At 56.8% G+C, this 14164-nt stretch overlaps 1 protein-coding gene across 1 annotated transcript; it reads right to left on the bottom strand.

Annotated features, from left to right (window-relative positions):
• Window positions 1–2332: 2332 nt before the first annotated feature.
• Window positions 2333–11273, bottom strand: KPTN (kaptin, actin binding protein). Its single transcript, XM_080644464.1, has 12 exons — window positions 10940–11273; window positions 10516–10598; window positions 10316–10400; window positions 10178–10232; window positions 8648–8723; window positions 8480–8553; window positions 8141–8250; window positions 7987–8064; window positions 6945–7020; window positions 6012–6147; window positions 5744–5926; window positions 2333–3353 (listed from the first exon to the last, which is right to left on the bottom strand). The coding sequence occupies exons 1-12, from the start codon at window positions 11160–11162 to the stop codon at window positions 3225–3227; spliced, it is 1308 nt and encodes a 435-aa protein (XP_080500590.1). The 5' UTR covers window positions 11163–11273; the 3' UTR covers window positions 2333–3224.
• Between the last annotated feature and the right edge of the window lie 2891 nt (window positions 11274–14164).

Here is a 14164-nt window from a genome sequence, read left to right as displayed (position 1 = left end):
GGGGAGGGGCGGGAGGAGGCAGCCCAAGCCGCCTGCCCTCCCACCGGGTTCAGCACCACAGGCGGGGACAGCGGCGGAGGGCACTCTTTGTATGTTTTGGGGAGACCTGGAGGGGTCATTCAGAGGCATCCTCCGCCCCCATCCCCAACACACATACAGTCTCTGATCCATATAAGGGCCAAAGACGCAAAAAATAGCTACAAATAGTTAGCGGCTCCCAGAACTGGGGGGAGGACAAGAATGCTCAGCCACTCAGATCCACACTCACACGCTGCCTGCAGAAACAACCACAAAGGCGCCCGTTAATAATAATAGCAGCAGCTGCCACTCACACGGCCCTCGCCACGTGCAGGCGGTGCTACAAACATTTTTATAAGCGCCTGACAAATGCCGATGTAGCTAAGCCCCTCACCAACCCTGCGAGGTGGACGCTGTTAGCCGGTTTACAGATGGGGAAACGAGGCACAGAGTGGTGAAGCGTGGCTTCAGGCTCCTACCCCCTTAACTGCTGCTACACGCCGTCCCGGACCACGGACCTCGCGAGAGGCCAGGGGGCGAGCTGCGGAGGACCAGGTGGCCCAGACCAACTCCTGAGCCCTGGAGTGGACACCCACACACGCCTCTCTCTAGGGTGTGCACCCTGCACAGACCCACCCCACAACGAATCTCTCCCGGAGTCCCCCAGGGTCCCCTCCCCCCCGGCACAGAGGTGACGGCGCAGGTGGGCAGCCGGAGGGAGACATACGCTCCCTGCCAATCCCCACCCTTGGGTCTGTGTTCTGGGGGATGAGAAGCAGGGTCACCAAGAAATGGCAGGCTACCTCGTAAAGACCCAGCGGAGAGCTGGCAGCTGGGCCTTCGCTGTCACTGTGGGTGTCACACGGACGGGTGGGCTTCCACGGTGGGAGGCCGATGGCCAGAAGGACCTCTCCTCAGGGAGCAGGACCCCACCACCTCTGTCCCGGGAGGAAGGAGCCCACCCTCCCACCAGCCTGATCCTGCTCGGAGTTACTCCCCAGCCCCCCTGACCGATTCCTGGCCTCTGGTGGGGGAGGGCAGACCTTCATGTCACCCGGCCCCCCACTGGTCGGGGACGGAGGCCTGGTCACCCCGGCCCCCTACTGGTCGGGGACAGAGGCCTGATCACCCCGGCCCCCCACTGGTCGGGGCGGGAGGCCTGGTCACCCTGGCCCCCCACTGGTCGGGGAGGGAGGCCTGGTCACCCCGGCCCCCTACTGGTCGGGGACAGAGGCCTGATCACCCCGGCCCCCCACTGGTCGGGGCGGGAGGCCTGGTCACCCTGGCCCCCCACTGGTCGGGGCGGGAGGCCTGATCACCCCGGCCCCCCACTGGTCGGGGCGGGAGGCCTGGTCACCCCGGCCCCCCACTGGTCGGGGATGGAGGCCTGGTCACCCTGGCCCCCCACTGGTCAGGGCGGGAGGCCTCTGAGTCCTCCTGGTGCCAGAGAAAGGGGCAGATCCCACCACCACGGGCTGCGGCTGGAGATCAGGCTTGTCTCCAGCCCCTGGAGCTTTCCATTTAGGACCAACCCCATCCTTCCCAGCATGGTGTATCCCGAGTCCTACCTCAGCGTCCCGGGGGATCTAACTCAATTACTTCTTGCTGGGGTCTAACCTGGCCCTTGGGGTCCAACCTCAGCGTTATCCACAGGGTCTAGCCCAGTGGTTCTCAACCTTCCTAATGCCGCGACCCTTTAATACAGTTCCTCATGTTGTGGTGACCCCCAACCATAAAATTATTTTCGTTGCTGCTTCATAACTGTAATTTTGCTACTGTTACGAATCGTAATGTAAATATCTGTTTTCCGATGGTCTTAGGCGACCCGGCTAGCGGTTCTCAACCTGAGGGTCGCGACAGAGCCTCAGACCATCGGAAAACACAGATATTTACATTACGATTCGTAACAGTAGCAAAATTACAGTTATGAAGCAGCAACGAAAATAATTTTATGGTTGGGGGTCACCACAACATGAGGAACCGTATTAAAGGGTCGCGGCATTAGGAAGGCTGAGAACCACTGGCCTCAGACCATCTCTGCAGTTGGACAGCTCCCCCCCCCCACCCCCCGTGTCCTTCACACCCTTTCCTCTCCTCTGAGGCTCCACTTCCTCGCTTCCCTACGGGGACTAGTCTCAGGTCCAGAGCTCTCCACTGGGGTCTCACCGGTCCTCCCTGCAGGTCCGACCCGGCTCTCTCCACCGGGGCCCACCTCAGGCCTTTCCCTTATAGCAGCCATTCCCAACCTTTTTCATCTCGTGGGAGGCATGAACTCCTTACTAATATTCTGTGCACACCAACAAATAGCTTCTTTGCTGCTCTGACACACACACACACAAAGGTGTAGTTTTTATTTGATCACACCAAACGGCCATTGTGTTGGCTGTTGTCATTTAAAAAAATACATTTTTTAAACTGATTTCAGAGACAGAGAGGGAGAGAAACATCAACGATGAGAGAGACATCAACCATTGGTCAGCTGCCCCCTGCATGCCCCCTACCGGGGATTGAGCCACCACTCAGGCATGTGCCCTGACCCAGAATTCAACTGGTGACCTCTTGGTTCACAGGCTGGCGCTCAACCACCGAGCCACACTGGCCCTGCGGCTGTTGTCATTTTTTCACTTGACAACCTGAGGGGGAGCGGTCGGAGCCGCTGACTAAACGGTCAGGCACTGCAGGCTTTAGCACTTGTCGCGGCTGGAAAGCTGCCCTGCAGTCTGGTCTTTCCCACAGCGCTTTAACCTCAGCCTTTCTGCGAGGGCCCACCCTAATTCCTCTCCTCTGAGGCCACACTGTGGTCTCTTCTCAGTCCTGCCTCTGGTCGATCCCTGGATCCTCTCTCCCATGTCCCCCTCCCCCCCACTCCACTCTTCTGGGCAAGTCCAGCCTACCACCTGGCGCCAGGCTCTCAGGATTCGCTTGCTGAACAAAAGAATAAAGACAACGGCGAGTTCAGCAAATGGGTGGCTGGCCAGTTCTCACCTGGAGCGGAAGGGGGGGGGTGAGATCACCCCCTTTTCAGTGGGAACACTGAGGCACAGAGGAGCGCGTTAGGTGAGGTCGCAGGGTGCCCTGGGGCCGAGTCAGGGCAGCAGCTCACAGCCCCAGCACCTGGGGGCTGGCCAGGCACGTCCTCCTTCAGGACTCTTCCCCCCAGGAAGGGCTGGAGGTGAGCACCCCAACGGTGGGCAGTGGGTGGGTGCTCAGGAGGCTGATGTCCCAGCAGGCCCTGGGCCCACCCTGTCCCCCAGCATTTGCGTCTGACGTCTCCTCTGCTCCACTTGGTGCCGCAGCCGCGCCAGGACCAGCTCCGAGGCCTGAATCAGACTGTGCTGGGGGAGCAAGAGAGAGGGTGGGGCTGAGAGAGCTGAGGGGTGCCGGTCAGACCACCCCAAAGGCCCGGAGCCCAGCCATGGCGGGGGCCGGAGAGCAAACCCGTGTGCGGGTGGGACAGGTCTCCGGCGGGTGAAGGTCAGACCCAGGGGCAGCCTTCAGTGCATTTCCACTGGGAGGAACCAAGCCTGGGCCCAACTGTTAGTCTGAGGTTAGAAGCTGATGGAAGAGACGGGATGGATCAAAATACGAGAGACTGCGTTCTACGGGAGGGAGGTCTGACCCTGGAGAGGCTGAGGTGAGGCCACAGGCAGAGAAAAGGTGACACGCTGGAGAAAAGGAGAGGCCGACAGGACAGAGGAGGGCAGAGCAGAGCGGACCAGAGAGGAATGTCCCACATGGTGGGGCGGGGGGGGGGGGGTGCGCGGAGCTAGATGGCCGGGGAGTCTGAGGTGGGACCCTCATAGAAGGGACAGAGATCTCAGTGAAATGGCTCGAAACGGATTGCAGTGCGGGGTGACAGGAGGGTCAGAGCACAGCGAAGGGCAGTCCTGCTGCCACGGCCACAGCGCAGACGCCTCCTGTGGCCTAACCTCTGAACTTTCCAGTGAGATGAACTATGCCCTTTGCATTTTTTCAAAAATTTATACAAACACACACACACACACACACACACACACACACACACACACACACTTTATACAGAGAAAGAGCCATCCATTTGTTGTTCCACTTACTTTCACACCTGTTGGCGGATTCCTGCACGTGCCCTGGCGGGAGCAAACCCACAAGCTCGGTGTGCTGGGACGGCCCTCTGCCTACCGGAGCCACCGCGCAGGGCCCTGTGCCCTTTCTATGAGGGTCGAACCTCAGACCGCTCCGGAGCCTAACCTCATTCCGCTTTACTCAGGTCTACCCTCATCCACTGGTTCAACTCAGACCCTTTCCCTGGGGTTTGCCCTGCATGGTTCTCCTGAGATCTCCCCTAGGCCATTCCACTGCGGGACAGACCGGAGGACAAGCCCAAGCAAAGACCCAGAGGAGGCAGGAAGGTTAGACGCGGTGGAGAGAACCCAGGCCGGACCACACGGGGAAGGACCCTGGAATCGGACCAGATGGAAGCAGCAAGTAACATGTTAGGAAACGCATACTCACCATGGCCTAAGGGGTGGGGGCTGGGCCATGGGGAAAAGGTCAGAGGTCAGACTATATTAGCTGGAGGTGAAACTGCATTGGAGGGTCCCGGGTTGGACCCTAGACCACTGGAACAGCTGGATATGAGACTGTGACAGGGGTAACGGCAGTCAGGCTGCTTGGGAGGGTCAGAGGTCAAAGTAGAGCAGAAAGCTGGACAGTGGGCCACAGCTCACAGGCCTGACCACAGCAGAAAGTTGGGAGGTTGGACTGAGGAAGGGCTCGAGGTGGCCAGAGCGGAAAGCTGGAGACTGGCTGCGGAAGAAGGGCAGGAGGCCGCACTGCGGGCAGGGAGGGAAGTGGGACTCCGGAGCCGGAAGCTCAGCAGCTGCTGCTGGGAGACCACAGCCAGAGTGAGGCTGGTCACATGCACAACAGGGGTGGCTGCAGCGAGGAGGGCACGGTCATGGGGGGCAAAGGGAAGGATGGAGGTTAGATCACAGCGGCAGATCTGGGCCAGGCCACAGGGAAGAGACCGAGGTGACAAAGCACAAGGAATGAAGGACAAAAGTCAGGGAGGGCGAGGGGGGCAGATGCTGCATCAGAATCCCCTTCACTGGTGGGTGCTCCCCCTAGCTGTGAGTGCTCCCCTCCAGCTGTGAGCGCTCCCCCAGCTGTGAGTGCTCCCGCAGCAGTGAGTGCTCCCCCAGCTGTGAGCGCTCCCCCAGCTGTGAGCGCTCCCCCAGCTGTGAGCGCTCCCTCAGCTGTGAGTGCTCCCCCAGCTGTGAGTGCTCCCCCAGCTGTGAGCACTCCCCCAGCTGTGAGTGCTCCCCCAGCTGTGAGTGTTCCCCCAGCTGTGAGTGCTCTTTGCCAGCTGTGAGTGCTCCCCCAGCTGAGTGCTCCTGTAGCTGTGAGTGCTCCCCAGCTGTGAGCGTTACTGCAGATGTGAGTGCTCCCGCAGATGTGAATGCTCCCTGCCAGCTGTGAGTGCTCCCAGCTGCCCCTTCTCCTGGGAGCTCTCCTGAGTCCACAGGAACCACTTCCCAGGAAGAGATTACTCCCACCCCCTGTAGGGGGCCTACAGCCAATCCCTTTGCCTGAAGGTGAGAGAATCTACACCCTGCGTCCCCCCCCCCCCCGCCCCGCCAACACACACACACACACATTCCTTGTGAACACGCCCTCAATCAAGCAGGTGTACAAAAACCCTATCTCAGGCTCCGCTTCCAGAGACCCAACCCGCGGAGCCCGCTACCTGCAGGATGTGCACGCCCTTCAGGGAGACCACGGCGAGCTCCCGCAGCCCGTCCCCGGTCAGGTCCACGTGGGCCATGGCCAGCAGCGGGCTGGGGAAGCTCCTCTGCCACAGCAGGCGGAATCCGCACTCAGCCTCGGGGTGCCCCGACTCGGGGCCACAGTATTTGTAACAGAGCAGCTCCTGCAGGGGCGAGGGGCTAGGGTTACACAGGGCGCCGGGGACAGTGGAGGGGAGGGTGGGTGTCAGCCCTTCCCTCAGGTCCTACCTGCCCATAGGTGGCCACCAGGACTTCCGGTTGCCCATCCAAATCGATGTCGGTGACCAGGCCACAGAGGACGCTGTCAAACTGGTCACTGCCAGGCAAGAGAAGCTGGTCCTCCAGCCCCCGGCTCAGCAGGTCCCTGAGGGTCCCCAACGCAGGGGCAGGCTGAGGTCAGATCGCAGCGCCCACCACTCTTAGTGCCAGACCCTGGCCAGGCGCCCACACAGCTCCACTTAGAAGGTCTGCACGCCCTCCTGAAGCCTGGACACCCTCCTGAAGTCCGCACACCCTCATCTCCAATCGGATCATCTTCCTGTCCACCAAGGGGAACTCAAATCCCTTACTCAGACTGCCCATCTGCTACTCCCCCATCTGGAGCCCCACACTTCCCCCTGGAGGTGGGACCATCTGACTCCCAAATGGAAACCGACATGGGCCCCTTGGGGCTCTAGACACCCACTCTCCCCATGGAGCCTGGAGAGCTTGGTCCCCATTGGGGCATCCTCACTGCCCACCAGGTGGCCACAGCTGCCTCGTGCTGGTTCACCAGAGGAAACTCTCACAAGTTTTGCAAGCCTGCTGGCATCATGTCAGTGGCCTGAACTCTCCCATGATGGGAGTATTTATACCACGGGAATCGGCAAATGCTATAAATCAAGCTTTTCTCACACACGAAGGCAGTTGTTACACACCTGCCAGCAGGCTTTATCCCCATCCTCCAGGGAGAGCGGACAGCTCATGCCCATTCCAAGGCCTCCACATACCCCCTACAAGTTCTAGACTTAAACAATTGCACCCACTCCCTGGGACATGAACACCTTTACCTGCCCAGCCCTGAACAACCTCACCCAAAGGGACTTTCTGCTGAGAAGGACAAGGTTAGACCACAGAGCAAAGGTATGAGGTGAGATGGTACCATGCGCCCGGGGCTCTCACCGATACACCACCGCTGGCTCCAGCATGCTGGCCACGAGCACGCTGTATTCCTCCCACTGCGGCCCGTCCTTGGTCTCTGGAGAAAGAACATGAATGGGGGGTAGGTCTGAGGGGACAGGTCCAGGGTCCTCCTCAGACCTCCTTCCCCTCGGAGAGAGGAACATAGGTTAAACCTCAGAAGAAAGACCTGAGGGTGTGCTCTAGAGCAGGGGTCCTCAAACTTTTTAAACAGGGGGCCAGTTCACTGTCCCTCAGACAGTTGGAGGGCCGGACTATAGTTTAAAAAAAAACTATGAACAAATTCCTATGCGCACTGCGGGCCCGGGACGAGTTGGCTGCTAAGCAGGACAGGCAGCGGCACCCGGCGGGCCGGATAAATGTCCTCGGCGGGCCGCATGTGGCCCGCGGGCCGTAGTTTGAGGACCCCTGCCTAGAGGGAGGGTCAGAGGTTAGACGAGGAGGGAGTGACTGAGGTCAGAGACCAGGAGAACAGAAAGTCTGGGGTTAGACCACGACAGCGGAAGAGGCAAAGGCTGGTGACAGCAGGGAGGTCCAAGGCTGGACCACAGCAGGAATGACGGTGGGAGGGAAAATAAACACCGGCCTGGGGGACAGATGGCAGATGGCCGAGGTCAGGCCCAGGGAGGCAGCAGCGAAGGACGGACCCCGGTAAGAGGAGCAGAGCGACATGTGGGGGGAGAGGCGAGACCTTGAGTGGTGGGACAGCGAGTCCTCAAGAAAAGCCTCCGCTAAGCACAGCGCGAGAGTGAGACAGAGCAGGGAGCAGAGACAGCCACGGCGCAGGGGTGAAGTCAGACCCCCACGGGCAAGGCAGAGGCCCACGCCGGGTCTCAGATGAGACAGAGGGGCGGGAGCTGGAAGGGAGACCTGAGGGCGTGGAGGGAGGAGAGGGACACATTGCAGCTCCAGAGGCACACGGGAGGGACGGGGGAGGGAGGAGGGCTGGACACTGGAGCAGGGCACAAATGTGGGTGCGGGGTCGCCAAGCCTGCAGAGTTGTCCCCCCACGTCCAGGGCTCACCCTTGGGCGCCGAGAGGCTGAACACGATCACGCGGGAGATAGGGCCATCCTGCAGGACTGTCCACGTCTGCAAAACCTCTGCGGGGAGGGGGGCACTCAGGGCCCTGCCGCCGCCCTCAGCCCCCCACCCCTACCCCCCAGGCCCCGCCATCACCTCGACTCCGCTGGTCCACGTGGGCTACACGGACATAACCACTCTGACAGCCGAGGGCTGACAGTCGCCGGGATGTGCCGGGGAGGTTGTGGACGTCAAGCCAGAGGACACTGGAGGGGGAGCAGGCGGACAGAGGAGCCGGACGCCGTCACCGGGTCCCAGTCCCCCATTCCACCTCCCCATCCGGCCCCTCCCTGTAGCCCTGGGACCCCTGCTGCTGCCTGATTTCTCTGAGGTAATCCCCGCCACCCGATTTCTCTAGGGGTCAATTCCCATGACCTGATTTCTCTGCGGCCACCTGCCCTGGTCCCGTCTGGCCACTCTCAGGGGCTCTCCTACCTACTGGTCAGGTTGGTGAGCTCCGGGAAGAGATTTTCCACGGGTTGTTCCTCAAACTGATGCAGCCCCTCGTTCTGGGAGAACCAAGACCCAACCCCCGCTTGGATCAGTGGCCATCCCGTGACACCGCTGGCAGGGCTGTGCCCGCCACGCCTCCCCCTGCCTCACCTCCTTGTAGAGATGAATGGCTGGGTCATTCCCGCTCAAGAGAAACACGGTCTCCAGCTGATCCCCAACCTGGACCCTGAAAGCAGAGACATCTAGGACCCAGTGTGGCAGAGCTTGAGAGTGGCAGAGTCTGTGCAAAACCTCTGCCTCCAAGAACCCTGACATTCTGGGATCCAGCCACCGGATCCAGGGTCAGAACCTCAGGGTGCAGAACTATAAAAGTTAGCATGCTAGAACCTTCCATCTCCAGAGCCCTCATTTGTTAGAGTCTTCATTCCGGATGAGATTTTGGAATCCTAAGTAATAAAAGGCTAATATGCAAATTGTCCCTACAGGCCGGAGTTCGACCCGCCAGGAGTTAGACGTGCGCTGACCACCAGGAGGCGGCACGGAACATGGTGAGCGTCGGCGATGCCGCAGTGGAGGCACTGCCTGCCCCAACGGGCCCGACGAGAGCGGGACTGCGGAGGGATGGTGGAGCAGGTGAGCGAGCAGTGCCAGGCCAAGGTGGCAGGCAGCTGGGGGAAGGGAGGCCCCGGCCGGCAGCCGCTAGAGACCCTACCAGTGCACGAATTTCGTGCGCCGGGCCTCTAGTGTAATATAAAGCTCTAGAGTGGGTCGCAGGAGCCCAGGACACTAGAATCTCTTCCTCTAGAACTAGTTCTGTTCTCTGTCTCCTTTGAATTACTAGGCCTTGTATAAACTGCCATGAAAGATATTCAGACGCAGAACGGTAGAACATCCAGATCCTAGAATCCAGAAAATCAGTTTCTAGAACTCTCACCTGCTAGAGCAGAGGCTGGCAAACTATGACCCCACAGGCCAAATCCAACCTATCATCTGTTTTTATAAATAAAGTTTTATTGAAGCACAGTCACATCCACTCATTTACATACTCAATGGCTGCCTTCTTGCTATAACAGCAGACAAGTAAGTTGTGACAGAGATGGTCTGGCCCTCAAAAGCCTAATATTTACCATATTTGCCGCCGGGGCCTTTACAGAAAAAGTTTGCCAGCACCTGTGCTAGACCATTGGTGTTCTAGGATGGAATCCAGAGCTCTAGAATGGAATCCTCATAGTGTGGGATTCTAGAACCTCAGGATTCTAGATGATCTGTAGGGTGGCTCCCTGAACTATATGACAATGTTAGGACTTTATCATGACAGAACCTCAAAATTATCAAACTATAGTACTTTCAGTTCCTGGAATCTCAGAGCTTGCAACTCTAAAAAAATAGCATTTCTAGCTCTTGGAATATTCAAATCTAGAAACTGAGATCCCGAGAACCTGAGAATTCTAGATATCTAGAACAGGGGTGCTCAATGAACTCTGATTATCTAGTTTGGCGATAACAAAATGGTAGCCCATCAGCCACGCCTGGTCCATGGACACCTGAAACGCACGCTGCTCTAAAAAGACAGAACTAGAATGTGATTGTCTGTGGGCAGGTTTGCGGTCTCGTTTGCTAAGCCCCTCCCCTGCAGGTAACTACCCGCAACCTACTGTACCACACCCCAGGCTTACTCACTCGGCATGGCACAGCTGGAAAGGAGTGAACCGGAGTTCCAGGTTCAGGCAGCTCTCTGCAGGGGGAGCACAGGTAGATGGGCACGAGGGACCTGCAGGCCCCCTCCCCACCCTCTCCCTCCCTCCAGGCCACACTTACGGGCAATGGAGTCAAGGTTGTACTCAGAGCCAGGCTCATAGTCACAGTAAATGTTAAGGAAGGGGCTGCCTTTGTCGCCTGGATCCTGTGGAAGGAAACTGGCCTCAGGGGTGGTGGCAGGAGGGATGTGCATCAGATTCAGTGGGATCCACATGTGTGTAAGGAGGAGGGAACAGGTAGGTGGAGGGGGCTCTGGGTACCTTGATGAACGTGATCCCCACAACCAGGCCCCGCTTTGGGGGTGACTTGTTGAAAGTGTCGATGGAGACAATCTCGGCATCCACTGGGAGGGAATAGTTCAAAGTTCAAGTTTCAGGCAATACCTCCAATCATAGTGACCCCTGACCTCTAGGACTCAATAACCTTTAACCACCGCAATTATCATGATCTCTGAATCCCACTGAGTCCAGATCACCATCATCATGGTAGCAGAAATCCTGAATCCTAACCACTGCGAGGCTCCTATTATCCCTGCCCTCTGACCCCAACGCCTCCTGATTATCAGCTCCGAGCGCCTTCAATCACCCTGGTCCCATTTTCCCATCACAGTGATCCGGCTCAGACAGCCTCAGAAGCCTTCTCAACACCATCTTCCCGGCCCTCCGGCCCCATAGCGCCACGCACCGGGTATGTAATTGAACTGCAGCTCCTTGGCTACCGGCCGGATTTTCTGTCGGAGGTCTTGGTAGCGGAAGCCCAGCACCTTGCCTTTAAGCGTGGCGGCCAGCAGCTCCCCGCGCCCGCCCGCGCCGCCCGCCAGCCCATACACGTTGCTCTGCGACGAGAAGCGCGTGAAGCTGTCCTCGCGCAGCGGGCAAGGCTCCGCGGCCACGGCTGCCTCCCCCATCGCGCGCCTCAACTACTCACTCCCGCAGTCCCGCGCGGCCCGCCCTGCCCTAACCCACCCCACGCTCCCGAAGCGACCGGGACCTCCGCGCAGGTCGCGCAGACTGACGACGTCAGCATCTGCGTCGCTGCCCTTTACCAAGATGGCCGTCGGGCCTCCCCGGAGACTTTGCCCCAACTCGCCTGCGCGCTATGTGGACGGTAGCTAACTCCCACAATAAAGTTAATATATGTCGCGAACTGTTTGTTCTAAGCGCTTCCCATCTATCAGTTTATTTAAAACTCACAAGCAGTCTGAGGTAGTTACTGTGTTTTATGGATGAAGGAATTGAGGCTCACAGAGGTAAAAGTAAGATCACACACCTAGTAAGTCGTAGTATTATAACCCAAATAAGACAACACCAGTAGTTTATTAATCACATCACTTTTAAAATGGTGAAATGGCCCGGCCTGTGTGGCTCAGTGGTTGAGCATCTACCTATGAACCAGGAGGTCACGGTTGGATTCCGGTCAGGCACGTGCCGGGGTTTCCAGCTAGATCCCCAGAGGGCCATGCAGGAGGCAGCCCATCAGTGATTCTCTATCTGATGTTTCTCTTCCCCTCTCCCCTCCTCTCTGAAGTCAATAAAAATATATTTAGGAAAGAAAGTGCCTGTTGCTTCACCTAATCAATTTGCTCTCAGGAATAACTTTGAATATTAGATGAGAGTCTCATCTATATCTAGACATCCTGTTTCTCATCCCGGAATATCAATTCTCATTGTGAAACGGGCTGATTACTTTAAATCTAGCTTTGAATTAATTTTTTTAAGCCAACATCTTGATGGTTTCAAGTTGTTTCTCATTAAAACATTGAATTGAAATATATATATACACACACACATATATATATGTATAAAATATGATGGTGACATGCATTTTCTTATCCCAAAGAAAGAAAGGGCTAGCTATCTGTCCTGACAAAGAGCCTCCTCCTTTATTGAATGGCTTTGTGCCAATCATATTGGCTGGATTATCCCATTGAATCCTCACACCATCCTACTGTTCCCCAGCATTCATTATTCTGCATTTACTGGGCACTATGTGCCACACATCCTTTCCAAATTTACCTCGATAACCCTTGCAACAATCCTGCAGAGGTTTATTTATTAGCCCAATTTATAGAGAGTGAAATCGAGGCTCAGGGAGAGGAAGTCCCTTGACTGATAGGCTAGAAAGGGGTGGACAGGATGTTAACCAGGTGTTTCTAATGAAGGGGGATATAAGACATTTGGGGGTGGGGGGCTAGCAATCTGAATCTGTGCCAGTAACCTGCCTTCTAACACACACTCTTCCATTGATGCCTGTCCTGTCTTGCAGAACCTGTTTCCCAGAATTCTCCCATTTTACAAAGGGGCCATAAGCAAAGAATGGAACAGCTTAGCTGGAGGGGAGGTCACTGGCACCACCCAGACCAGGCACTTAGATACAATCTAACTTCCCCATCCTAACCGACTCAGGAGGGGCTGTGGAAGCCCACCATAAAAGCCTGGTAGTTAGGAAACAGACAGAAAACAAAGGAACCAAAGGGTATAAAGGAAAAGCTTCCTCCATAGTCACTCACTCAGGATTTGGAGATGTGACCTGAGTCACTGTACTAGGACATCTGAAAATAAATGGCTTTATGCTGGATCTCTGAGCACTCCCTGGGCATTTTGTCGGGTGCCTGGTAAATTCTGTAACACTAAATCCAGGGTCTTAAGAGGTTCCTGAGTAATTTGTCTCTAGAAATGGCATGACGGGCTTGGGGACTCGACACCTGTATAGTTTCCAGAGCTGGCCAACTTTCCTGTCACCTCCCTCCATGCAGGAAGAACACACATACACAGACTGCAGGATCCGAGACGGCAGTAAAATCCCAGCATGTGGACTGCAAGCGTGAAAGCAAGCATTCAATAAATGTGTTAAAAACCTACAGACGACGTGCCAGTCCTTTGCCAGACAGTTACATAAGAGACATAAAAGGCAAGTTCTCAAAGGCAGGTTGGATGTGGAGGGTGAGTGTGTCGGTCCCAGATCTCTGCCTTTGGGGCGTGAAAGCCTTAGAGGGCAGGGTCTGGCTCCATGGTGGAGTGCTGTATTCCCAGGCTCTGGCCTAGGGCAGGACGCAGCAGGTGCTTAGTTATACTCGCTGAGCGACTAGAATGTGGGGTCTAGTTCTGCTGCTTCTGAAGAATGCTTCTGTCAGGCTGCTACCTCACGTGGTAACCTCTAAACGACACTGCTCAGGAACTGTTGAGCAAATGAATAAATGAAGTTCTAGTTTGGAAAGAATTGTCTTGTTCAGTGGTTTCCAACCCTACCTGCTCTTTTGAATTGCCTCTGGAACTTTCAGGAAATAAAAAAAACAAAAAACCAAAGGGTGGGGAACCTAAACCAAACCACAATTTATCAGGGTGTGATCCAAGCTTAAGGACTTTTTCTGATTTCAAGCACAGCCAGGGTTGAGAATTACTTTTTCAGGCATGAATGGCAGAAATAGATTCGAAACCATTCTTCAGCCTGTGCTCATGGCAGACATCAGTAATCAATCCCAGGTCTCAGGAGTCTTCACTGAGCTTGAGGCAGCTGGTCTCAATCAACGGAGTGGTGAGAGGAGAAGGGGCCGGAGGGGCAGGGCCAGGTGTCACAGGCCACTCTGACATGAACCTCTCCTGAACTCCATCCAGGCTCTGGCTGAGGAACTGCGCTGTGACACCGTCTGCCCCTGGCCTCCTCCGGCTGCCCCCATGAGGGCTGTAAGGAGGTACATGCACAGCGGACGTTCGCTTGACTCACAAGCTTGCACCGTGGAGTGTGGAGGTGGGGAGTCCTTGCCCACTCTTCCCAGGCAAAGGGATCCTGTCATCTCTCCCACTCCCCACACCCACTGGATCCTGTAGTCTGCCACCAAAGCCGCTCTCTCCCCCGTCCTGTGACACAGAGAACAAGTGCCACCGGGGCCTGCAGTGCTCCCCCGGGGAC

Source organism: Plecotus auritus (genome assembly GCF_963455305.1).
Source record: "Plecotus auritus genome assembly, chromosome: 10".
In the NCBI taxonomy this organism is placed as follows: Eukaryota; Metazoa; Chordata; class Mammalia; order Chiroptera; family Vespertilionidae; genus Plecotus; species Plecotus auritus.
The sequence above is the reverse complement of the archived record's forward strand: the minus strand, read 5'-3'. Positions and strand labels throughout refer to the sequence as shown.

Bases quoted from the DNA above. Each gene is read 5' to 3' on its own strand.
- KPTN (XM_080644464.1), bottom strand. From the start codon at position 11,162: ATGGGGGAGGCAGCCGTGGCCGCGGAGCCTTGCCCGCTGCGCGAGGAC. The intron at 10,233-10,315 runs GTAAGTGTGGCC...CTCCCCCTGCAG, and splicing joins CAACCTTGACTCCATTGCCC to AGAGCTGCCTGAACCTGGAA. The intron at 3,354-5,743 runs GTAGCGGGCTCC...TTGCTCCCCCAG, and splicing joins AGGGCGTGCACATCCTGCAG to CACAGTCTGATTCAGGCCTC.